General features: G+C 40.3%; 1 protein-coding gene across 1 annotated transcript in view; it reads left to right on the top strand.

The window, feature by feature from the left end:
* Positions 1–10,232: 10,232 nt before the first annotated feature.
* Positions 10,233–27,658, top strand: part of EML5 (EMAP like 5) — a gene marked incomplete at both ends in the record, with an annotated part of 117,511 nt that continues 100,085 nt past the window's right edge. The window contains one exon of the mRNA XM_080932406.1: positions 10,233–10,429. Coding sequence (XP_080788532.1) covers positions 10,233–10,429 — 197 coding nt within the window. The remainder of the gene's footprint in view (positions 10,430–27,658) is intronic.

The following is a 27,658-nucleotide window of genomic DNA, read 5'->3' as shown; positions in this document are numbered from 1 at the left end:
CGCCCCAATTTACCAGTTCATATGCTTATCTCTTCCAGCAACACCCTTCCAGATACATCCAGATACATTCCATCTGTCCCATGAGCAACTCTTATCCAATTACACTGAAACACAAAACCAACCATTTGTGCCTGTAGTCTGATTCTCCTCATTGCTTTACTATTGACCACATTTTCCTCCTTTGCTTTGTGTGTCTTATAATTAGTTAACCTATAGCAGAAAAAGAAGGCAGAGGAATGTGACTTTTATGGTGAAAATGGGTACCCTTCCCAGGGCTCCTTTTCTCCCAGGGCTTCAGTGACTTTAGTAATCCTGAAAGTGACTTCGAGCATGACTGCTGCTGTTGTCACTATCAGTGTGACATGAATATATTCTCCCAATGGGGAGCCACAGTCACTTTGTGTGTGGAATTATTTCTAGAATAATCCTCTCTTGTTTCTGCTGAATGGTACTTTTTTTTTTTTTTTTTACTTGTAGGAATACTTTTTTGGGTTACTTTATTGGGTTTTATTATTTTCCACCCTCTTAACTGTTATGCACCCCAATCCTTTTCAACCCCTTCCTCACACACAACACTTAGTAGGAGAGAAAGAAGGTTAGAGGGGAAAGGAGACATAGACCTCTTTAGACTACTTCCTGCTGATTAGGGACTTCGAGTTTCTTGGAGCAAGTACAATCTCTGTCATCAAGATATCTCCAACCAACAATCCTCCAACAATCCAGCAATTGCAAGCACAGCTGAGGGGACCAGCAGCAGGGCGGGTCACCCTGAGGGGTACCAATAGTCTCCATGGGCACTCTAGAGGCTCTCATGTTTATACTCTCTCAAGAGTTTCCCAAATTCCAATCATAAATCATCTGCAGCTGGCAAAAGTCAAGCCCCTTCTAGAGCACAGGACAGTCACAGTAGCAAGAACAATCTGAAGCAGCTCCATATCCCACACCTGGGAGCAAAACAAAAACATGTTCACATAACAGAACTGGGTGTTTTAAGAAACCAAAATTCTCACTATAGTTATTCTCCATATAGACTTTATTGCTCTGGGACCAGGGATCCTCCCTAGACACCCCCTGATCCTCAGTAGTGGGCTTGGTGCTTGCTGCTCACATCAAGGTTGTAGTGGGGATGGGAAGAGGTGCTGGGTTCTTTTGGTTCAATCTTTAAGACTTTTGGGTGGGATTTTCTTACGACAATGGCTATGTCATCAGAACAAACACTATCTCTTCCTCATAGACCGGTAGTATCTAGAGTATCTGTATTTGCCTTTGCAGAAAATATCTTCCTGTATCAAAATTGCTTTAAAATTAGCTTAAGGCTTACATTCACTTGGAACAGCTCATGGGAAATCTGTTTTGATATCTTTTCCGCGTCCATTTCCTTAATGTAGTAAGACTTAATGATCAATACAGAGCAGAAAAAATCTCTTTTAATAAAAGCATGTTCAAAGCTGGGTGTGGAGGTAAATTCTGTAATCCTAACACTTAGGAAAGTGTTCAAGAGTTCAAGGCCAACCTCATCTACACAGCGAGCTGGACACCAACTAGAGCTACCTTACACTCAGTCTCAGAAACAAACAAACAAAGAAACAAACAAAATGATGCCAATTCAATCCATAATCTTATTGTAACTTCTTATTTACGGTATATTGCTTGTTTATATTTTTCTTTGTTGTTAAAGAGCTATATGTGTGTATGTTATTTTTCTAAACATAAGTCATTTAAAACATATTGTGTACGTTAGATTCTAGATTACTCCTCCACAGTAGCAGACCTCATGGTTCACACATGAGGACTCAATTTGTGTTTAGTGATGATTATGGTGAAGGGTTCTTAGCCTTTTTCTTTCTGTGAACTGCTTTTCAAAGATAGGACTTTTGATGATGTTCTTGCAGGAATTAGAAATATAAAGCCACTTGAAATAATTCGGCAGTAATGGCAGAAAACCACTTCAACAATATGTGATGACTTTCTGAGTCTAGTCCAGTACTCATAGTTACTGCATCTTCCAAGCCGACAGCATAATGGTTTGAGTAGAAGTGTTTATGGGCCTGAAAATGTACTGTTAACTCACTGAGCAAAGAGTTCTCATGTGTTATTAAATTGATGTCAAGGTGAACTGCTTAGTATGTGCACTAACACTCCTGTCTGGAAGACAGGAGACCAGAGATCAAGTTGCCAGAACTATCAGTTCCTTCTGAGGAATGCGATGAAAGAACTGGGTTGATTCCCTCCACACCATTCTGCTAGTTTCTGATGGGTGTAGGAATCCCTTGGCATTCTTTAGCTTATCTCTGCCTTCATCTTTACATTCTCCATCTGTGAGTTTCTATGTTCAAATGTCCCTTTCTGTAGGGATGCCAGTCTTGTTGGACTTACCCTAACCTGGGGTGAACCTTTATATATCTACAATGAAATCTTTTCCAAATAAGGTCAAATTCTAGAGAGCTAAGGGTTAGGGTTTCAGCTGGGTACTGGGAAACATTGTTTCACCGCCATGTTTCACTCCCCTCCCCCACAGGATGGCATACAATCCACATCAGGACTAGGCTTCAAATCCAATAGGGGTTTACAAGGTTGGTAGATAGATGAGATTATCAACCAGCATACAACTGTACCAGGAGTGTGTCTGAAGCTCAGGAAAAGCCTGGTTAATTTTAGGAATGATCATTAAAGTAGGATGACTGAACACCATGGTTAGCTCAGAACAGGAAGGGAGTAGTTGGGGCTGAGTCTCCTTAAACAGGTTGGAAGTCTGGGGTGCCACAACGTTGATCCTTTATTCTATAAATAACTGTGATCTGCCTAGTTTGCTTTATATAATTTTTTGTTATAGTTAAAGACATGGGCACAACATGGTGATCGAATATCTGAGGAATTGGTTCAATCAGTAAAATGTTTGTCTTGCAGGCATGAGGACCTAAGTGCAGAGTTCGATTCCTAGGATCCATGTTGAAGCAAAACCAAACCAAAAAATAGCAACAGCAAAAGCTGAGTGTGATGGTTGTGTGCTTGTAATCCCAGTACTGTGGAGACAAACTGTGGACAGACAGCCTTTCTGAACAGCCACCCAGACCTCCTCAGGGGTAAACTTTAAAAAGTGAGCCTCAAGAAAAGGTAGATGAATTCTGAGCAATGATTCCCAACATTGTCTTCTGTTGTCCACAGCTGCACATGCATACCCATGCACACACATGAATATACACACCCACCACATATGTACACACTCACACAAACCATAACTATCATGTTGAATTGGAGATGGAGAGATGGTGTAGTGGTTAAAGAGACCAGGCTGTTTTTCCAGAAGACCAGGATTCGATTCCCAGTACCCACATGCCAACTAATAACCACAGGGTTCCATGGGATCCAACACCCATTTCTGGCTAGTACATACAACGCTTGCATGTGGAAGACAGACATAGACGTGCAGAGAAAACCCACATACACATATAACTAAATAAAACATCTAAACATTTTTAGAAATAAACTTTTGGCTTTTGTAGTCATCTTTCAGTCACTCACCAAAATGATAAACAGAAGAAGTAACTGCGGAGTCGCCCACAATATGTTCTCCATACCATTTAAGAAACATGAGCTGTTCCTTTGTCCGCTTGCATGCAAATCTACAGAAAGGTTGATATGGTAGACATCGAAGGAGTTAGCACCATTCAAAAAGGAAAATGGCAAAAGGGGAGGTGCCCACAACATCATGGGGCATGTTGTGGCCAGCATCGTAAACAAGCTAGTCCAGGGCAAGAGAACCTGCCAAGAGAATTAATGTGCAGGTTGAGCCTATTAAACACCCTGGGAGCTATGACAGGCACCTGAAATCGGTGAAGGAAAACCATGAGAAGAAAGGAAGCCAAAGGGAAAGGCACCTGGGTTCAGCTGAAGTGCCAGCCTGCTCCTCCCAGAGCAGTACAGGATGTGGAGACTGACCAAAAAGGAGCCTGAGCTGCTGAGCTGCTGGAGTCCAGTCCCTCTGAATCCAGCTCTTAATGTACGAGAAGACCAGGGGCCAGAGAGATGGCTCAGTGGTTAAGAGCACTGACTGCTTTGCCGAACGAAGGTCCTGAGTTCAAGTCCCAGCAACCACTTGGTAGCTCACAACCGTCTGTAATGGGATCCGATGCCCTCTTCTAGTCTGTCTGAAAACAGCAACAGTGTGCTCACATAAAAAAAGTCTGAAAAAGAGAATGTACAAGAAAATCTAGACTGCTGACAATATTTTAAAAATAAAATAAGATGTGTGGCAATTCCCTATGAATTAGAAAGTTTAACATGACTCCAACTCTGAGTTTATTTTCTTATTAGAGTCCTTGGTTTCCTCTGGTCCCCTTCTGACAGGTTTAAGGATCTTTTCCTGTGACATTGCTTCCCACACAACTGCTCAGAGGAGAAGCCGCCTTTCTTCCATTAAAGAAAAGAAAGAAATCTATCCAACGGTTCATGAGTGAGTAGTGAATTTGTCATCTCTCTGCCTTCATCCACCCTCATCTTCCTGGAGGTACCAATTCATCCTCATCCTTCACACAGAATTTTTCTGCCCACATCCGACTCCTTTAGCATCGCCTATTCTGGGCCAAGCACCCATTCAGGTCTTTCCCCAAATAAACAGAATTCTCTTCTTGTGAAAACTTCTAAAAAATAAAGTTCTCTTGTTTCATGTATTTTTAAAGACTCTCACAAAACGTACCCAGAATAGGTTTTAAAATTACCCATATCACACATCTTAACACATTGGTATCTTTTGTTCCAGTTGTCATTATATTATATAACTGGGTTCATTTTATACATGCATACACACACACACATATATATATATATATATTGCTTAAAATTTTATGCATTCTATTATAGAAAGTTGTCTATACTGCCAGAATGCATCAGAAAATTTTCCAGTGATTTTTATAATATTGTTTCCATATTGGCTGGATGAGTTTGCTTAAAATTCTCCTTCTGGTTAGGCGTTTTGGATCTACATTGTTATTTTCCTAAAATGTGCTATACTAAATACTTTTATTCTTTGGGGTTCTTTTGTTTGTTTGTCTGTTTTGTTTTTGTAATGCTGAGCTTACTAAGTGCTAGGCAAACACTGTAATAAAATTTATTTTTATTTTTGTTGGTTTGTTGAGACAGGAATTCAATGTATAACATTTCTGGCTGTCTAGGACTCTCTGCAGACCAGGCTAGCCTCCAACTCACAGAGATCTACCTACCTCTGCCTCCTAAGTGCTGAGCTAACAGTGTGCACTACCATACCAGGCTTCTCCACTCTTTGCTGTTATGTTGGGATGAATTCTAGGTGGGGACCTGATAAGCTGAAGAAGGTCATTATACTTTCCCAGACACAGAATTTCCTTTCAACAAGTAACTCAAGCACTAAAGAATCCAGACTCTAAAGAAGAGGTAACTGGGGTTTGAACTGAACTATGGTAACCACAGGCTGGAAGCGCGAGTGTTGCAGAAACATGAATGGGAGTCAGTGGGGACTTGGTAGCCATGTTTAGGAGGTGAGAAGCATTGAGAATCAAAAGGAAACTCATCCTGCCAAACTTCTTAAGTAATACTGATTGCTCTCTTTTAATTTACTATAAAAAGAGGTGATGGTTAAGGTGTGCAGGTGCACAGGAAAAGACAATTTGGTATGGGGCTTATTTTACTTAGATTATATGCCAATTTTTGAGAGCTTTGGATGGAATCTCATAGGCTTGTGAAGTCATTGTTCTCAGGCAGGGGACATCTGTTGTTTGTGCCAGTCTGACATCTGGCTCTCCTTCACAGGAGGAATTGTGGGTGCCAGTCTGGTTTAGAAGGAGCGTTGTCCCAGAGCTGCATTTATTTACACCTGTTCTTAATTAAATTGCAGGCGTCTTTGGTTTGGTAGATGAAGATGTGTGGTTGACATTAAAAGAGGGCAGGCACAGAGCCTATCATTGGACGAGAAGAAAGGGTAGGTGGGAACAAAGTTTTAGGAAGAGGAAGAGAGGAGAAGCAAGGGGAGGAGGTGAGGTGGGGGGAAGGATGACCCTCTGCGTGGCTCTGCATAGCTACAAGTTATGAGTATTTTATAATGGATGGATTTTAGAGAATGATTTGTCTTGTCTAGATGGGCAAATTATATCAGATCAGTTGGATCAGAGTTTATTGTGTGATGTCTCCCTTCACTTAGAGATCCAATTAAGTTCAAGTGTCAGGGCATGCCAAGCCCGCCACGGAACTGGGACGTGTGAGCCTGGTGTGGTAGTGACCTGCTAAGGGAACTAACTGTGAGAAGGTGGCAATCACTGGGACCAGGGGATGGCTGCAGGGAATGTGAACAGAGTTCCTGGCTCGCAGAGAGACAGCTGGGAGAGACTAACTAGAGGGCAGCCACTGATGAGATAATTATATGTTAGTTCTATATGGCCCGCCCGCTGCTGGAACTAATGTGGGTAAGACCAACCAGGTCAGAGAATACCTGGGGGCAGCATGGATTGGTGACATGCTGGAACTGGTTGCCACAGATTTTTAATATTTACCGCAGTAAAGATGGAAGATGATAAAGCATCCAAGTCAGCTCCAAGGATTGGATCTCTAGTGGCATCCATCCCTTCTAATCTGCCAATACCACTGGAAGGCTAGGTCTTTCCCATTTTCTCTTCCGGTGGCTTTGATCCAGCTGGCACTGTTCTGTGGCTTTTAAAGGGAACCATAACTCAAGTCAGCTAATTAGAGACCATGAAGTGGATGTTTCAGGGGACAGCGCCCCTCTTTACCCCCCCCATTAAAGCTATTTCCACAGGGATTCCAAGCTAATGGGGATTGGTCTATAGATGGACCTGTTGGAAATTACTTTGTTTGTCTGGCAATTGAACTATCACCAGGTAAATGTGGTTTAATTCTAATGGCCTGGTTCTGATTCTAACGATTGACATCCTAGATTTCAAATATATTGATGTACTTTTCATTCTTTTGAGACATTACATTTCTCTTTAATCTTAAGGCAGTTGGAATGGGTGTCAATCATGTACAACCAACAACCAAATAAATTCAGACTAATACAATAATATAGTACAAGTATCAAAAATGATTGTTTTCAGATAAAAACAAGAGATGTCCTATTGTATGTACATAATATTTTTGTTTTGTATTTAACGACTGAGATAGAAATAAGGAACATATGTGTTAGGCTCTGTTGCAGAAAAATTAAATTGAATCTGTTGCTACTGGTCCTGTGTTCTCACTCCTGTGGATCCACTCCAGTGTGGAGCCTGGCACCCCATCCCACATGGTCCTCTAGGTGGTTAGTTACCAAGCCTTGTACCCACACATCTTGCTCCATGGACCCCTTGTGCTCACACCTCACAAGGGTAACAGATCTGGAACTGCATACTCCAACTGCCTCTCAGCCATTGCTTTCACACCCTGTTCTGCACAGCCAGGTAAAATCATGACAATCAATAACTTATCAAACAGATTGATATGTTAAATTCTCAATCCACAATATATCCAAACAATACATCCACTGTTAATTAATAAAGATATAAACCTCCACCTAGACAAGATAAAATTGCTTTAGTTCACTTTGATCTGAACCATCCTCCTCTGCTGCCTCCATCTTGAATCTCTTGCTTTTTCCTCTTCTGCCTTACCAAAACTCTGTCCTGCCCTACTCTCTACTGTCCAATTATGTATCACCTTGACATCAACCTACAAGGTTCTGTACACAAATAAGAGTGACCAAAGGCCTGGTTATACAAATGAAAACTTTATTATAATTTACAACTGCCTGAAGTCAATGGCTACAATACCACAGATTTCAGCAACTCATTTTTCACGTGCTTTACTTCATGTGTCTATATGTGTTTGTGTATGTACACATGCATATGGACATGCCTTTGCACATATGAGTAGAGGCCAAAGGTAAATGTTGAGTGACTCTATGTATTTTATCAAAAATTTTAAATCACATTTATTTTTTGTGACTATCAGGGTCACATGTGTAAGTGGGAATCGGAGGACAACTTGTGAGGGTTCCTTCTTCATAATACATTGTTCTTGGGGATCAAACTACGGTTGTCAGACATGGTAACAAGCTCCTTTGCCTACTGAGCCATTTTGCTAGCTGACTTTCACTGAACCTGGGCCTCAGTCTTTTTAGCTGGGTCTTATGGTCAGTGAATCCCAAAGATACACCAATCTCTGCTTCCCTAGCATTCAGCTTTTTATGTAGGACCCGGAGATCCGGAGATCATTTCTCATACTTGTGCAGCGAGCACTTTACCTTCTAAGTCATCAGCCCATTGCCAACCTCATGTTTCTTTTTTAGGCTGGAGGATACATATCATGGTGCTGACACATGAACAGAAACAACAAACTCCATTTGCTTGAGTTTAGAATACACTTCACCTATTTGGAATATATAGTGTAGGACTAAAACTTTGCTTTTCAAAAGACAGATTACCAAAGGACTATTGTTCTTTTACTTAAAGTGCCCACCAGATGACGACTTGTTGATCCAAGGACTATCTGGGGTGTGGTTGCCACATTATATTTGCATGACTTTCAGAAATCGATAACTCCTCACCCAGGGTAAAAGGCTTGGCTGACCTCTCTGTCATGACCCTGCTAACAGATCTCATAGAGAACTGATCAGATTTGCTTTCCTCTCCTGACTATTCATGAGGGGTTCATTTCCTAGCCACTGCTGTGCCTCAATCATACATCTCTTTTCCTCTTAAGTTGTCATTTGAGGATGGCTTAATTAAGAATGTTTTTGCTTCAAACTTTACCCCTTGGGTCATTAAAAATTGCAATGGAAAATATGATAATGGGAAAATAAATTATTTAAATCTATTATTAATCTGAAGCTCTTAAATATGTATCATGGGATCTGTAAAACATTGTGTTGAAAAAAAACTCTGTACAGAAAGAAATTCTTATTCTTCTACACCCTGCCTCATAAAAATTATATGTAGCTTGTAATTAATATTTCACAGATGTACGGCAACAAATATTTAATTATTTCTAAGCGTATTGCTTTAATTTACATAGTCAACATCTCTTTCAATCGAAGTCTACCTGATCACAATTTAGACCATGTGATTTCACAATTACCCTAAAATATGCCCTTCTTCATTTTAATTAAGAGATAACTGCTGCTATCTAAAACAGCAACCGAATGGTCAGCTAGCCAAGGTGGGGGGATGGGGAGGTTGGTGGTATTGATGAGGACAGTGATGCACGTTTGTAATCTCAGCATCCAAGAGGCAAAACCAGGAGGATCTTGAGTTTGAGGCCTGCTCAGCAACAGTAGTAACAAATCCAGACTATTTATTAGGACATTGTATCTAATGTGTCAAAAGTGAGGTCAGGTTTTATTCTTGCAAATTTCTAGACAAGAGAGCACCATGATAAGCAAACACACACACACACACATAAGGTATGGAGGAGATGGTTAAAAAACGAAGTTAACATTCTGGTGTTAATTCATAGGCATATGAAATAGCTGAGGTCACTGCGAAAGGACATGTGGGATTCCCCAGAGATTCCTGAGCCAGAAAACCTAGCAACAGGAATCCAAATCTGAGGGGCTGGCTGGGTGATCCAGGTCCTAAGAGGGTGGGAACTGGTGCTTAGATCTTAGAAGGGAGGCCTGCAAGTTAGCAAAGGTCTGATGATGAGCTGGGGAGCTCCCAGATAAGGCTCAACTCCGGGAGGGGCGGGGCTACCTGAGAGGCGGGGCTAGCGCATGGAGAGGGGCGGGGTAAGAGCGGTCGGGGGCGGGGCCGCGCGTCTCCGCCCTCCCGCCACTCAGCTGGGCTCGGGAGCGCGCGGCGCGGCACCGCCGGGCTGTGGAGGTAGCGGCTAGTCTGGAGCGCCGCAGGTGACCGGGGCCGGGAGTCGGGTGCGCGGGGCCGGTGAGAAGGAGCGGGCTGGAGGCGCGCCCCCGTCCCCCTTCCTGGCTTGGTTGTCTCCCAGTCTAGGCACTGGGCTGAGGGAACACGGCGAGCTCCCAGACGCGCGAGGCTCCCGGGCGGCCGGCGGCGCTCGCGGCCCTCAGCATGTTCGGTGAGGCGAGGCTTTTCCTCCCGCCCGTGGGCTGAGGCGGCGGCGGCGGCCACGCAAGCGAGATGCACCTGCCGGGCTCGGCTTAGAGGAGCGTCCCGGCCGCCAGCGGGAGAGCTTTCGTCACCCGGCCCCGGCGGCGACCGCGGGCCCGAGCCGCAGCGACGGGTGGGCGCACCGACATGGCGGCTCGGAGCGCCCCGAGCTGCCACCTGCGGCTCGAGTGGGTGTACGGCTACCGGGGCCACCAGTGCCGCAACAACCTCTACTACACGGCGGCCAAGGAGATCGTGTACTTCGTGGCGGGGATCGGCGTGGTGTATAGCCCGCGGGAGCATCGGCAGAAGTTCTACCGCGGGCACAGCGACGACATCATCAGGTACGGGCTCCGGGAGGCGGGCTGGGGGGAGGGGGGCGGTGGAGACCGCTGTCACCCCTGCGGAGCGCTCTCGGAGTTTGCAGCTGCCGGTCCTTCTGGAAGTCGTGACCGTTCCCGCAAAGGAGCATCACCCAGGAAAGCAATGAGCATCTATCTTGTTCCGAACCCACCCACTTACCATTCCGCTTTCCGCTACTTCCTATTTTAGGGGAGCCTCCTTGGGATCCTAAAGACGCTTCGCAAGCCATTAGCTTTGATGGATTTGTGACCTTTACGGTTCCGTCAACATCAGGATTTTAGACCCCGTGATTGGTTTCTAGTTAGAAAGGAAATCTTATTTAGCTAGGGGTAGGAAATACTGATTAGAAGACTAACCCAAGCTCTGCAGTACTCAACTCTTGGCCATAGTTCTTAGTTCAGATTTTGCTATCAACAATTATTAGCAGATAGCAAAGAAAGTCAGGCATTACTCTAAAGGCAGTTCATTGGAGGTTATAATTCGCACGCTGGAAGGCACTTTGAGGGTATGTTTTTTATGAGAAATAACCCCACACTGATTTCCAATTCTGTTTATCTTCATCAAAGTAATCTTAAGTTTACTTTCCTATTAGTAGTCACAGGGTGTGTGTTTGATCTTTATTGATCTGAGTCTTACCGTCGGCCATGATGTTTGGTAAGCTGTACATATAAAGGGTACTTTTCAACATTTCAGTAGAACTTTCCTGTTAAAGTTAGGAGCGTTTGAATTGATTATTACCTCAAGCAAATTTGTTTTCTATCAGAGTGAATGTATTACAGAAAAAAAAATTGAGAGTGTGTTTTGTGTTGTTGCTGCCGAGTTCTTGACACAGGTTCTGTGAATAGGTTTAATTTATTTCTTCATGGATGTTTTAAATTAAGCACTTCAAAAATCAGTATAGTGGTTTGATGCAATGTAGGCAAGACTCTGGTGCTGAAACTCCATGAGGTTGTGTTATTTTGGCCCTCTGTACATATATAAGGGGGGAGGGGGCACTGAGCAAAGTAAAAGTAGACAGAGTTTATGTTTGTAGAGAATGGAAGGTGTGTTGGGAGCTTTTTATTCTTATTCGCTTGTTTATTAGACACTGCAGTAAAGGTTTTCCAGATTCCAGTTTTTGGAAAGGAATCTGACAAGCAGTTTTATTTTTCTCACTTTAGGAAGTTTCTGTTTTGGTGGTGGTCAGGGCTAGAGACCTAATGAGAGTCCAAAATCATTAATTTGAACAGAAGTTATGGTAATTGCCAATCTTATTATTCACCCCAAGAACAGAGTTATCTCTTCTCTTTTCCTCCAGTCCTGGCACGTCTGTCCTTCTCTACAGATTGGGTTCCCTAACTTTACAAAACTACATGAATAGCTTTGAGTAGCAGCCTCCTTCCGGAGAGTATGAGGTTAAATTAAGTGTTGAGGGGTGAAGGTTATGGAGGCCCCGATAGTGAGTTTAAAAGCCCGTTGTATGGAAAAATTCCAAAACTCGACACAGTTATTTGAGGGAAGATGAAGTTATGTCTCCATTCTTTTAGCAGTAGTTGGCAGGTTGCTTTATATATCACAGTGCTTGAATTTTTCCTTTTTTGGGGGGAGGTTGCCATACTGCAGATTGAACTCCTGGGCCTCACAAATTAGTAAGCGCTGGATCACTGAACTACATTGACTGTGATTTTTATATTTTCTTTGAGTGAACTGTAAGATTGTACTTTTGCCTTCTGTAAAAGTTTTGCAACCCATACATACATTTCAAAATACTTCAAATTGCAAGTGTACGAATGATACATTATTATATAATTTTTGGCAATTTAAAAAGATCTCCTGAAAAGTTGTTGTGGACAGTAAAATCTAAACCATACAGTGTATGAAAGATTGTGGCACAATTTTAATAGAATACTAAGAATATAATTGAGAAATCAAAGTACTTTGGAAATTGTATTTTAGATAGTAATGACAGATTATTCTTGTGAAATAAAATAGTCAAAGATTAAAACCTGTTTTTTTTTCTTCAATTCACTGCTTGACTTGTAAGCATAGAAAAGATTCCAGTAATTTCTCAGTTATTTCGCAGCAGAAGATACAATATCCGTATATGTAACAGATGGCAGAAAACCATGTTATGTGATATTAGCCTTCATGAAAATATTTTCATCAGTCTTATTTCCATATTGGCTTCAAATTTACTTGTGATTTGTTGGTGAAATATAACTTTAGGCTAAGACTGTTCTAAAGTGAACCTGTAATTATCAGTGGTTTTAAAACTGTAAGTGCTTTGTTGGTTGTACAGTTTGAATAGTCTGTTCCTTGTTTGGTGCTTCTAGACTCTTCCTGCCATCTAGGATGGTGCAAGGCAGTTCCATATGATATCACATTTTATTATATCCTTATCTGTCTGTCTTCTTTTGCCTTTATCTATGTGTCCAATGCTTCTCTAGTCATTTACTGCTAATTATTCCAATAACTTGTTTGTACATAGAAGGGAATTTCAATGTCAGGATAATACAGGATGCTTTCCTGTGTGCTCTGGCCTGTGTGTGTTTCAAGTTGTGTTGTTACAATTTCTCCATTAGGTATTTGCAACAGTTTTTAGACTGTTACACTGTATTGTAAATTCTGTATTTTGGGTAAGGTGCTTATCAAAGGCCTGGTTTGTATTTTGAAACTTTTGTTAAGTGGTTTCCTCAGAGGCTCCAGTAGCTTTTAATTAATTAATTAATTAATTAATTAATTAATTAATTAAGTTATTTATTGCCCACCAACATTTATTTTGCAAAGTAGTGGATATTATCAAATGGTTTCAAATTATGTATACCAAAAAGGATCATGGATGGGATATAATTAATCTGGTATGTTTTCATATTAGCTTCTGGTTTACTCATTCTTCACATTTTATAGATCTAGAACTTGAAATGTTTTAAAATGAATTTCATCTATTCCTTCAGAAGACTTCTTTTTCCCTATTTTCCTTAAAGACTCAGATTCAGTATTCTGGGAAGCTACATGTCGTGTTCTTGTGTGATAACAGGATATTTGAAGGTGATTTTACTCTTTTCACTGCCCCCTCTCACATTTGTTTACCTTTGCTTCTGTTTTGCTGAAGCCATTTCTCTCAGGGTCACCAATGTCTTATACATTGCCAAATCCAGTAGCTAGGTGTCAGCTTACATCTTTTTGAATTTTTGTTTCTGCTTGGCACATTTGTATTAAAAAATACTTCTACAAAGTTGATACATAAAACTAAAAATTGTTCAAAATTTGATATGTATATATATTGATAAATGTTTTAAGTCTGTGTAAAAATATTTCTGTCCTTAAACCTTTATCATTTCTTTTTGGTGAAAACATTAAAAAAAGATTCTAGTTTTATGAAATACAGAGTCCATTTTCATTAACCGTAGCCACCCTAATGTGCAGTAGCATACCAGATTTCTTAGTCCTAACCATACCTTAGGACTCACTGATCATCCCTTTCTCATCCTCTCCTTCTGCCTTGTATTTCCCAGTCTCTTGTAACAACCAGTCTACTAGAAAAATTATCCATCCATCCATCCATCTATCTATCTATCTATCTATCTATCTATCTATCTATCTATCTATCTATCAATCATATCCCTCCATATATAAGTACAATCTGTAGCTGTTTTATTTCACTTAACGGTTGATATCAAGTTCTATCCATGTTATCAAAATGATAGGCTTTTTCCTTTGTCTTAGGAGTTTTATTACTGTGAAGAGACACTATAACCTTGCCACCTCTTATAAAGGAAGACATTTAATTGTGACTGGCTTATAGTTCAAAGGTTTAGTCCATTATTGTCATGGCAAAGAGCATGGCAGCATGCAGGCAGACATGGGGCTGGAGAGATAGCTGAGAATTCTACATCTGGGTCTGCAGGCAACAGGGAAAAGACTTTCAGCCACTAGGCCTAGTTTGAGCTTCTAAGACTTTAAAGCCCATCCCCAAGGGACACACTTCCAACATAGCCACACCTCCTAATAGTACCAACCCCTATGAACCTGGAGGACTGTAATATTTTAAGTAGGTGCTCTGATAGGGTGGAAAGGAGGACTTGCTGTTATGATACTCTGGAGAATGAGAGATCAGGAACTGCATTGTGTAAGAATCTGAGTAAAGGATGGACTATGCAGAGAGACTCTTTTCTGTGGAAGCTCTGAAGTAGAAGTCCTAATGGATTTGAGGAACAGTAAGAGAATTGTTGTGGCTAGAGTATTCTGAACATGGCTTTAGTGAGGTAAAGATGAGATGGAGCAGATTATGTAGGACCTTGCTGAGGGTTTTGGCCTGCTCTCTAAGACTGGAAATTGTTTTAGCAGTTGTGGTTCTTTGAATAAGCACGGCCCCATAGACTCTTTGATTTGAATGCTTAGTCATCCGGGAGTGGTACTGCTTGTGAAGGAATAGGAGGTGTGGTCCTATAGTAGGATGTTTGTCACTGGAGGTGGGCTTTGAAGTTTCAAACCTCAAGCCAGGTCCAGTATCTATTTCTTTCTCCTGCCTTTGGATCTAGATGTAAAACTCTTACCTACTTCTCCAGCACTATGTCTGCCTGTGTGCTGCCATGCTTCCTGCCCTGCTGAAAATGGACTAAACTATCTGAAACTGCAAACAAGCTTCAATTAAATGCTTTCTTTTATAAGAGTTACCATGGTTATGGTGTCTCTTCACAGCAATAGAGCACTGACTAAGACAACTATTTGATGAAGTTATTGGGTTATCGAATAAGAAAGTCACAGTGGCTTCTATATTCAAAATATCCCAGAGAAGAGGGGCAATAGGGAAGCAGGGAAACCACTTAGGGAAACATTGCATTTCATTCCAGGAGTGTTGGTGGCTTGGACCAGTTATGAGATATTGTGAGGGACAACAGGGAAAACCGTGAGAAAGGCAAAATTCTGGGTTTATTTTAAAGATGGGAGCAGCATGATTGATTAATGAATCATGTGCAAATTATAAGAGAAAAGGAAGACAATAATGAATCCCAGAGCCTCCTGGCCCAGAGAGGGTAGTGGTGGAGTGCACAGAATAGGACTCTGGTGATGGCCTTAAATCTGAGGGTCTCAGGATGTTCTTTTAACTGTACCGAAATGCTGATGATCGCTTCTAAAAAGTCCCAAAAACATTCTTGTTATTTCTGAGGGTAAAAGGCAGTTGGCTTAGGTGATTGACACCTGTAGTGGGAGATTAAAATGCAGCCTTTGTTTTGCCTCATCAAGAACTGCACAGCCCTAACTCTTGGCCTGTTAGTAGGAAATCGCTGTCTCCTGAGAGGCTCTGCCAGAGCCTTACTGATACAGATTAAGATGCTTGTAGCTAACCATCAGACTGAGCACAGGCATTCTCCAGAAAATGGAGGAGTTAGAGAAAGGACTGAAGGAGCTGAAGGGGTTTACAACCCCATAGGAAGAACAACAATATCAACCAACCAGACCCCTCAGAGCCCCAGAAACTAAATCACCAACCAGAGAGCATACATGGAGGGACCCATGGCTCTAGCTGCATACGTTGCAGAGGATGGCATTGGCTGGCATCAATAGGAGAAGTCCTTGGTTCTGTGAAGGCTGGTTTCCCCAGTGTAGGGGAATGCCAGGCTGTTGAGGTGGGAGTGGTTGGGTGGGAGGGGGAGCATCCTCATAGGAGCTGGGGGAGGGGAATGAATGAGGGGAGAATTTGGAAAGGGGATAACATTTGAAATGTAAATACATAAACTATTCAATAAAAAAGATTAAAAAAAAGAAAAAGGGACACTTTGAAAAGTGATTATTGAGTTTATTACTAAGTTGTAAAAAGTTTCCTATGAAAGCTAAGGAAAAGCAGAAAGATCCTAAGAGGGGGAGGGAAAAGTTCTTCTGAGGAAAAAAAGATCTCTCTTTTTTCTTTCCTTGGTACTTATACATCTTTCAGGAGATCACACATTACAAAGTTCATCACAAGTATACACACAAAAAATCAAATCATAAATTGAAATAGAAGTTTTCAACAGAGAATGTTTACATGCATATCCATTAGGAGTAATTATCTGGCTAAATATCTATCACCTATCACAGCTCTACAGGTTCACTGAAAATTTAAAACCATAACTAAGTTATTAGTGAAGTTTTGTATAGTTAACCCAGTCAATAGTTTATCTTCTGTCCTAGCATCTGTAATAAATTGTTAGTTTTCTTTTTATGACCTTTTGTTAATTGTTTTACAACCTCTTGGAATGTGCTCTGAGTAGGAGAAAGTCTGGTTACTGTCTAAGAGCAATTAACTGGTGACACTTGGGAGACTGACAGAGTTCTCACTGCAGTTTTAACTATCAGAAAAGGACCTAATAGCAGTCTCAGTATAAAAGAGCTTAATAATCACTGATATAATTTTAGAAATTCTTATAGGATCATAATTAAAATGTAACAAGTCATCTATTTGTCTATATAGCATCACTACAAGACAGTACATCTTTATAGATCTGCAGAGATCTGCTCCAAAGGGGTGTGCTGTTACTTAGTGATTGTTATATATGTTTAATAATAACAGGAAAAGCATATTAAAAGCAGGAATCTTTCCTAAAATGAATTCCCTTATAGCCTTGCCTCATAAGGGTGAATTTGTCCCAGATTATGTAATAATCTGAAGCAGGCCATCTCAAGAAGATCACCTGCTAGTTATTAGCTTGTCTCATTATGGTTCCTGACAAATGATTGTAGAAATTTTGATCAGAACATTTGGAGAATTAGAGTTAGTAGCTATTGAGTTGGGAAAGATTGTGACAAACATTTTCTGTTTGGAGAGGAAGGGAGAAATAAGAAGCCATGTGTTAAAAGAGTTCAATTGAGAAACCTCATAGACAAGAAGGGTTATGAATTAGACAGCTGGGCATGTATGTCTGTAACTTAAGGAAACAGTCTGGTATGGCTAGAATAAACAGGTGTTACCAGAATGTATGTAGTAAAACCATGAATCTAAATGATGTCACGTAGGTAGCAAGTATAAACAGAGAATAGATCTGAAAATGGATTTCTGTTGTGTTGCGATAGTCATATGCAGAGGAGATGAAGAATGAAGTAACAAAAATGGCCAGAGGAGAGAAGGGAAAGTGAGGTTATGGGGACATCAGATAAGGCCAGGCCCACTTCCCACTAGTCAAGGTGTTAGCTGTCTTGTGGTTATTACTTTACCATTATAAGACATTATGGAGGCCGTTATGTTCAAAAGATAAGGTGAAGGAGGTCTAGGAAAGAAGTCAAAATGCCTTGTTATTAATACAAAAAATTAGTACCCTTTTCAATTTATTTAAAACAAAGAACCAAACAATGGCATGTGACTGGCAGCCCTAGATTCTTACTATTCACAGTATAGACTTCAGATTAGCAATTAGGAACATTACTTGAAAACTTATGAGAAATATGGGTTCTTTTCTCTTTTCTTTTCTTCCTTCCTTCCTTTCTTTTTCTTTTCTTTTTTTCCTTCCTTCCTTTCTCTTTTCATTTTTTGAGACCATCCTGGAACTCACTAGAAATAAAGATTCTTCTATCTTACACTATAAGTCAGCTTGCCATAGTTGTGACACAATACCTGAGAGTGGAATTGAAAAGGAGGAAATCTGCATTTTTGTTTATTGTTTTTAAAATTTTCAGTTGAAAGTTGGATGGTCTTTTTTTTTTAATTAGGGCCTGAGGCAAGGGAGAACATCATGGTGTAAAGTGTAAGTGGCAGACAAAGCTGCTCTCTTTAGGACAACCAGGAAGCAGGTAGATGGCGAGAAGAAGAAGACCAGCAGAAGGAAGGGGAGAAAGAGCAAAGGAGAACAGGCATGGAGAAGAGGGAGAGGGAAAAATTAATTTGGAAATTGTGTACCATCCTCCCTTCCTAACTAAAGAAGGCATTTGTTCCTTCTCCTTCCCATTATATAGAATGTTTCCTTGTATTCTTGCAAATACTTTGCCAGGATCGACAATACTAGGTGCTGCCCCTAGTCTAAAGGTAGTGTTACATACTCATTTCACTACATGGTTGGGGATGATAACAGCAAAGTTAGTTTATACTATGTATGTTTCTCATAGTATTTAACTTAACTATTAGTGATGTGATCAGGTCTAACCACTTCAGTGGTTACCATCTATAGGCAATGTAGTTCATCAAAGACCAGGATATAATTCCAACACAGAGTGGAAAGAATAAGCTAGGCTAAGTCATAATATAGGTGATGACTAACACCAGAGTTCACATTTAGTTGAGTGAGACTTTGCTGACTGCTACCTAATGGACAATGTATTACTATATAAAACATGTGACCTCATAGTAGAAATCTTATCTGGAACTTGGGTTCTAGATTGAAAAACTAACCTTTACAAACTGTAGTTTTGATAGCTATATTTTTAAGACTATATAGAAGTTTAAAATCAACATTATAGGGATTATGAAAGATATTTTAGGTTTTCTCTTAGAGTTTTATTACAATTTAAAATTAGTAGTACTTATTATATAAAGCTGAAGGCAACAGAAAAACATTTACCCACAATCTTGCAATCTAGAAATATCATCATATTATAGATTATTGTATTATTATTATTATTATATATCTAGACTATTCACTTGTGAGCTTTTTTGGTACGTGCAGTCTTGAGCAGTTGATGTAATATTATATGTAATTAAGAGAGTATGTTTTTGCATAATATTAACAGAAACTTTTTATAATATGAAAAAGATTCCTATACTCTTAGGTGGTGGTTAAGTTTTTGCTGCTATAAAGGAGGGGATGAAAGCATTTCCATTAGGGCTTTTTTTATTGTTGAGAATTAATTTATTTAAAATTTCTTTTTAACTTTAGCAGCTTCTTTAGGAATTCATTTAATTAATATTGATTTAATAACTACAAGGACTAATCATTGCTTTAGGTGCTTAGGCTTAGAAATGAATAAAAGAAAAGGTGTGTGTGCGCACAAGCAGACACACAGACGAAGGCTCTGCCTTATTAGTTGGCATAAGGATTTTAGTGGAAAGAGTAAGATCATGCATATACAAACATGATTTTAGACAGTTAATCATTACTGTAAATGTATTTGGATAATGTATAGAACATATTGAAATGACCATGAGTAGTTAGAGCTTGTCATACAAGATATGTTTGCCCTAAAGGATGAGTGAGGCAATGATTCTGGAGATTATCCTAGACAAAAACTTAAAAAGCACAATTATATTTACCTTTTTATGGGAAAGAAAGGAGTATGTAGCCAGAGTGGACAAGAGGGGAAATTATATAGGTTAAGGCTTGAGAACATCCTGAGGGACTCCATCCAGGTAGGACTTTATTCTAGATCAATGGGAAGCTGTTGGAGAGTTTTAACCAAGTGGATGGAAGGCCATACAAGCCTGATCACCTGAGCTTGATCCCAGAAGCCAGGCAAAAGTAGAAGTAGAGAACAAACTTCACAAAGTTGTCTTCTCTTCTCCACATACAGTCTGTCGCATCCCCTACTCCCTGTGGGAAAACTCTGCTAAGGAAGTCTACCACGACCAGACACCTCTGGGCTAAACACAATTCGGGAGACTTCCTTCATTAGCAGGATTTCTTCTCTGACCTTGTCTGGGGAATTCTAAGCCCCCACATATGTATACTTCTACCTAAGAAATGCCATGTAGCCTCAATTAGATCACAGAATCAATTTCCTTTCTCCTAATAAGAACCTGTTCAACCAGTACCTTAGATGCTTCCCCATGCTAATAAGGCATTCCAGGTACCCTAAGCCCCAAGTTAATGATCTTTGCCTATTTTGGATATTCCGACCCTCAGCTCTCCAAAACTTTATTTTTTCCTTTTTTTTTTTAAATTGGATATTCTCTGTATTTACATTTCAGATGTTATCCCCCTTCCCCCAATCCCATCCCTCCTCCACCTCCCACTGCCTCCATGAAGGTGCTCCTTCTCCTACCCACCCTCTCCCACCTCAGCACCTTGGCATTCCCCTACACTGGGAAAATGAGCCTTTGCTGGACCAAAGTCCTCTCCTCCCATTGATGCCAGAGAATGCTATCCTCTGCTCCATATGCACCTGGGCCATGGGTCTTTCCATGTGAACTCACTGGTTGGTGTTTTAGTCCCTGGGAGCTGTGGTGGGTTTGGTTAGCTGATAATTTTGTTCTTCCCATGGGGCTGCAGGCCTCAGATCCTTCAGTCCTTTCTCTAACTCCTTCACTGGGGTCCCAAGTTCAGCTATCATCTGCAAACAGGGATACTTTGACTTCTCTGTCCTACTTGCATCCCTTTTATTCTCTTGTCTTACTGCTCTAGCTAAAACCTGAAGCAGTTTATTGCTTGGGTCAAGAATCTAAATTCCAACCTCACTCCTTAAATCAGCCTGTCTTACTGCCCCATCATCACCCTTATCTTTTCTAGTGGAATCTTCACTCTGACCAGCACTCACCTTATACCAGGACCACTTCAGTCGCCTTCTGACCACCCACCTTCTTCTCTATATTGCTCTCTTTAGAGTTTCCTCAATATAGCCTAGATAATTTTTTAAAGAAAAATTTTTTTATTTATTTTTTACTCGCAGTTGTGGGTCTTCCCCCACTCAACATCCTGGTGGGGTAAGGATGGGTTGGGGGTTCAGAAGCCCTATGAGTACAAATGGTGAATAAACACACTAGGACCAGCTATCAGGAGGCAGGTCAACTTTACTTTTGGTTTCCTTGCTCCATCATCTCAGTTTATTCTTTTTTTTTTTTAATCATTCCATCGTTTACATCTCAAATGATATCCCACTTCCTGGCTACCCCTCGACTCAACTTTACTTAGAGTGATTCAAGGCTCATAAAGTTTTGTACTCACTGATAAGCAGATACTAGCCCCAAAAGCTCAGAATACCCAAGAAGCAATTCACAGAAATTATGAAGCTCAAAGAGAAGGAAGGCCAGAAGGTGAATGCCTCAGTTTTTAGAAGGGAGAACAAAACTCTCATGGGAGGAAATACAGTAACAAATAGAGGAGCAGGGATTGGAGAAAAGATCATCCAGAGACTGCCTCACCTGGGGATCCATCCCATATGCAGCCACTAAACCCATGCACTATTGCTGATGCCAAGTAGTGCTTACTGGCAAGAACCTGATATGGATGCCTCCTCAGAGGCTCTGCCAGAGCCATACTGATACAGGGGTTGCAGCTAACCATTGGACTGAACACAGGGACCCTAATGAAGGGTCCTAGAGAAAGGACTGAAAGAGCTGAAAGGGTCTGCAGCCCCATGGGAAGAACAAAATTACCAACTAAACAAACCCACCACAGCTCCCAGGGACTGAAACACCAACCAATGAGTTCTCATGGAGAGACCCATGGCCCAGGTGCATATGGAGCAGAGGATGGCATTCTCTGGCATCAATGGGAGGAGAGGACTTTGGTCCAGCAAAGGATCATTTTCCTAGTGTAGGGGAATGCCAAGGTGCTGAGGTGGGAGAGGGTGGGTAGGAGAAGGAGCACCTTCATGGAGGCAGTGGGAGGTGGAGGAGGGATGGGATTGGGGGAAGGGGGATAACATCTGAAATGTAAATACAGAGAATATTCAATAAAACAAAATAATTTTTAAAAAGACTCCAAAGACTCCACCCAAACCTCTTACAACTGAGGGATACTTTCAGCAAAGTGACAAAACTAATACATAATAATATTCTTCATATATTCATATGGCGAAAATACAAATATACTGAAAAAATTAGGGAAACAATTCCATCAACACACAACAAACATACAAACCCCATTTCTGGGAACCAGTCTACCCCAGGAAATGAAAGACTTCTACAATGACTTTAAGACACTGAAGAAAGAAATTGAGTAATATACCACAAGATGCTCATAGATGTTGGTAAGGTTAATAATTGAAAATTGCCATCCTACTAAAAAAAGTTTACTGATTCAAGCAACCCCAATAAAAATACCAGTACCTTTCTTCACAGATAGAAGAACCTCACAATGTGTGCAAAGGCACAAAAGACCAAGAGTAGCCAAACCAGTCCTGAACAAAATGCCTCACATTCCTGAACAAAATTGCCATTCCTAGTTTTAAATTGTATTACAGACCTGTGGTAATCAAACCAACATTGTACTGGTATAAAAACAGACACATATAGGTCAACATAACTATGGCTGCTGGATCTTCTGACAGGTATGTCAAAACTACACATCAGAGGAAAGACAACATCTTCAAATAGGTACAGGGAAACCTGGATTTCAGCATTCAGAAAAACGAAACTATATCTGTACCACTAATCTTCACAAAGTACAACTTCAAATGGATAAATTACCAACTGTACATGTGGTAGGGGTTAGTGTCTAGAACGTACAGGTAACTAAACAACAATAACATCAACAAGACTAGTCACCAAGCAAACAACCCAGTTTTAAAAATAGGCTGTTCTGTTTCATTCTGTGGAATGAAACAGAACAAAAAAAAAAAAAAAAAAAAAAAAAAAAAAAGACATGCAAATGGCTAGTAAACACAAGTATTCAACATACTTAGCCATCAGTGCAGTGTAGATTAAAGCTACATAAAATCTCTAATATTATGCATGTTTTCCCTCTTGTTGAACAGACCTTATGTTTAAGTAGCTGGTACTTACTGCCAACATATATAGTTCTCCATCGCTATGCTGATCATTACGGTACATAGCTGTCATGGCTGTGTAGGGCTATTGGTTGCTTCCGTCTTGCAAACTTGCATGATGCCTTCTGTTACCATGAAAACTAGTCCTCAGAAAGGAGACTCAGATCAGATCCAGCTCTGGGTTTTATCCAAAGTAGAATAGTGTCTTTAGCAGTAGGGACTTCTTTTCCACTTTAAGGAGTTAACATAGGGCAACTGCAGTAGGCTGTAATGTTTTGGGAGTCTTTGAACAGCTCTGACTGGCAAATCAAAAGAGTGCTTCTATATCAGGTTGTACCTATGAACGTCTTATCGACATCTGTCTAAACAAAACCTGAACAAGGATGACATCAATGGACATGGTAAATGGGAGGGGGAAAGCCTTCAGGGACTCAGTCCTAGACAAAGAACTGTGGAGACTGGGGAATGCTGAGAATGGAAGAAAGTTTTCTTCAGGGAAGAGTTTTCCAATTGGTTATCCTAAACCAAGTGGTCAGCCATGAGATCACATACATATAGGTAAATTATACAGACTGAGAAGGTTATATTTATGTATTGAGGAATGTATATTTAATAACAAAGAAAAAGAATTTGAGAGAGAACAATGGTGGGAAAGTATCTTTTATTCTCCTGAAGCAATCATCATCTCCAAGGCTTACTGCCTAAGTCTGCTAACTTGGAAACTTCTGGCCTCCTGACAGTCTAATCTAGGCCTAGAATGTGGTCAGCCTCTGAGGCTTACTGTTGAATAAGCTCACCCTTTCCTTGTTCTTTCTGAAATCTGGATGGCTGGTCAACTCAGCTGTTTTGGCTCAAAACTCCTCTCCACTCTGGTTCACTCTGGCTTCTCTCTTGGCCTCTCACCTTTTGCTCTGCTTGGCTTCAGACTAACTCTAGCAATCTGTTCTAACTCTCTGATTCCTTCTCATTCTTTAGCCTATTATATCTTCACCTGAGTATAGCTTCTCTCTCTGCAACTGTCCTGGTAAAACTGCCTCCTCCCTTTTCCCTGCACTGTTCTCTTAAGTAGCTTTCATTTCCTCTCTCTTCTCGTGAGAGTTGGGCAGATGCTATTCTGTCAAATCTTTCTCTGACTCATCACTTTGTCTGCCCCTCAATTAGACGTCACAAACATGAAAATGGATACATCTAGAGAATATCATCCTGAGTGAGATAACCCAGTCACAAAAGAACAGACATAATATGCAGTCACTGATAATTGGATACTAACCCCGGAAAGCTCTGAACACCCCAGAAACAACTCACAGACTATATGAAGTTCCAGAAAAACAAAGGCCAAAAGAAAATGAAAAATCATTATGCTTAATCTTTACACGCCTAGAAATCTTTGACTATTTCCAGGTTACATCTTGTTTTACATGTACTTTATGCTCATTGTAACTAGTAAGATTTTAAGGCATACTGTCAAACCTTTAAAAAAATCAAACACTGACAAAAATGTATTCGCATACTTTTATGCATAAATGCTTAAAATCTGTACTTTCATCTTTGTTTGTAAAAGAAAATGAAAGCTTCCCTTCTATGAACGAACTTTCCCTTCATTGTTTGGGATTAAAGGTGTGTGCTACAACTAGAAACAGCTTCTTCTTTCAGTCCATAATACAATTGTGGGGTTCACAGTGTGATCAAATATTCTGCAATACAGGTGGTGCATAGGAGGAGTTGAGAGAAGGAAATGAAAGAGAGGAAATTATTTATTTATGTTATGATAAAAAATAAGATGAGTTTTAAAAATTACTTTAAGATTCCATCTTATCCCAGAATGACTAAGATTAAAATAAAAAAAAAAAGAAAAAAGAAAAACAAATGACAACAAATGCTGGTATAGATGTGACAAAATTCTTTTACGTTGTTATATAGTGCTAGGCCCTGTTTACTACAACACTAAACTTCCAGACAAGAAGTGTTCTCTGGTACTATAGTGGAAAAACTGTATTAGTCAGTGTTTTATTACTGTAAAGAGACAGGATGACCACAGCAACTCTTACAAAGGAAAGCATTTAATAGGGGTTGTTTGCAGTTTCAGAGATTTTGTTCATTGCCATCATGCTGGAGAGTGTGGTGGCATGTAGACATGGTCCTAGAGAAACAGCTGAGAGTTCTACATCTGGGTGAGGGCAAGATAAGGAAGGGCAAGAGCCTCTGGGTCTGGGTAGGGTTTCAATCCCTAATCACACATTTCCTTTAACAAAGTTCACACCTACTCCAACAAGGCTACATACCTCCTTTTTCTTCCAAGTAGTGACATTCCCTTGTGAGCAAGCATTTAAACCTATGAGTCCATGGGGGGACTATTATTCAAATCACATCCTATGTATGGAGGTAACTAACCACTCTCTTGGTTGGCTTTATAAAGTCTGCTTCACAGGAGGGAGTTCATGCCTCACTGTAGCCATGGTTAAAACCCCTGGTGAGGGAAGTCATAGGCTTCTCTTGAAGAGCTCATTGATGTTGATAGAAGATTGGGGAGGAGTGCTGTTAAATGCTCTGCTTGTGGCATGGCTTTTTGTTGTATAGCATTTTCCTCAGAACCTAAAACTCCTTCTCAAAGGGAAGGCAATGCTCATGAGACTTGGGAGGTAAACAAATGGTCATATGTCTGAGAGAACAGAAATGTGGAAGATTCTGAAGACCCTTCGTCAGAGCATAAAAAGGAGTAAAAGATTGATGAAGGAGGGAGACTAGCTGAGCTGGAGGGAGAGTCTTAGCTGCTGCAAGCTCTGTAGAGAGCTCCAAGGTTGCAGCCCTTGTGAGATGTCACCAGTGTTGGGGTGGACTTCTCAGTGGTACAGCTGCTTTTGAGTCATTCTTGTTTCATGACTTATAACCCATACTACTGTTAGTGACCCCAATAAAAACTTGGGTTCACCAGGTTGGACATTGGCATGGTCTATTCTTTGGTCTGTTGTAGCTTTCCCTTTGGGGGTGAATGCACATTTGTGTTTTATGTTTCCCTAGGAAAAGTCAGTTACATGAGAATTGCTTATTCTAGACATTCATGTAAATAAATCCACAGAGTATGTGGCCCTTATGTATATGTTTCCTTCCGTGTTGTGTGACATTTCAGAGTTCATCTCTCTTACAGCATGCTAATAGCACTTTATTTCTTTTCCCCCCACTCAGTTGATGAACATTTGAGCTGTCACTTTTACTGTTATGAATAATTTTGGCACGAATGTTTGTGTACAGATCTTGTATGGACATATGTTTTTATTCCATTTAGGAACGTATCTAGAAATAGAATTGATGCATCCTATAGTAACTCTGCTAAACTGTTTTTAAACTGGCTGTGTAATTTTACAGTCTCACCAATAATATTTGCAGGATCCAATTTTCTGTATTATTTTTATTGAATTATGCCTGGTCCTTTGCTAGGGATTCAATTTAAGGAGCATTACCATCTTGAGAATATTACATTGGTTCAGGCCTAGAACTGATGATTCTGTCTTCTATTTAGACCTTTAAAATGATTTGTAGCTGGTGCTCATTGTATTTGCTCTTTTTAATACAACTATAATTTGGATTTTCTTTACTTTTTTTTAGGTATTCTCTGCTAGTGTACAGAAGTTCAGTTAAATGTCTTTTTATTTAAAGGCAAATCTGATATTTTAAACTCTCTTATAGACATTTTTATTAAGTAGAATTTCATTTTTGTTTCCTACCTTTTGTGATGCATGTGCATAGTCCTTAGTAATTGTTAGATTTTTGTCTTACTTTTAGAGCCCCATTGACCAGTTTCTGAAAATTTCATATGACATTGCTGTTTTTTTTTGTAAATGTGATTTGTAATTAATTACTCTTGCAGAATAAGTGCTATCAAATGGTACCTTGAACATTAAGATTTAGCTATGTTTTTCATTTTCATATATGTGCACATTGCTTATATGTGTGTTTGTGTATGCTTGTTTATGGGGACTTGAGTAAGTACATGTGCCCGTGTATGAGTGCATGTGGAAGCCCAAGACTGATGCTGGGAATCATCCTTGACCGCCCTAGTACCAGTCAGTGAGGCAAGGTCTCTCAGTCACATGCAAAGTTCTTCAATAAGCCGGTTCTTGCTCACCAGCTTTGGGGAACCTCTGCCTCCAAGGTTTGAATTACAGGAGGACTGCCATGTCTGCATGGTATCTAGTGGGTTCCAGGAGTATGCGCTCCAGTCTTCATGTTCTCATGGAAAGTGCTTAACCAGAGAGCCATCTACCCAGCCTCGAGCTTTAGTCCAATATTAGCCAATAAACGGAATGGTATGGTAGAAAAGAAGGCCTGCAACATGAATACCAAGTAGGAAAACAGCATGCAATAGATACGTTGCTAAAAATTTGTTGCTGTAGTTCTGTTGGTCTTTTGTGGGATCTCTCTTCTTGAGAAGTTTAGACACACTATGTCACATGGGGTTTATGAAGTCTATAATGAGTTTATCATTAACATTTTTAGGAAATTATCATTAATTCTTAGCAATAATTTTATAGAAATTATTTCTAAATACAAATTAAGATAAAGTCTAATGTTGTTGTTTGTAAATACAAATACCTATAGCAAATGCTATAAAAGTTTATAAGCAA

The sequence above is a fragment of the Micromys minutus genome (assembly GCF_963924665.1).
Source record: "Micromys minutus genome assembly, chromosome: 1".
NCBI lineage: Eukaryota > Metazoa > Chordata > Mammalia > Rodentia > Muridae > Micromys > Micromys minutus.
The sequence above is the reverse complement of the archived record's forward strand: the minus strand, read 5'-3'. Positions and strand labels throughout refer to the sequence as shown.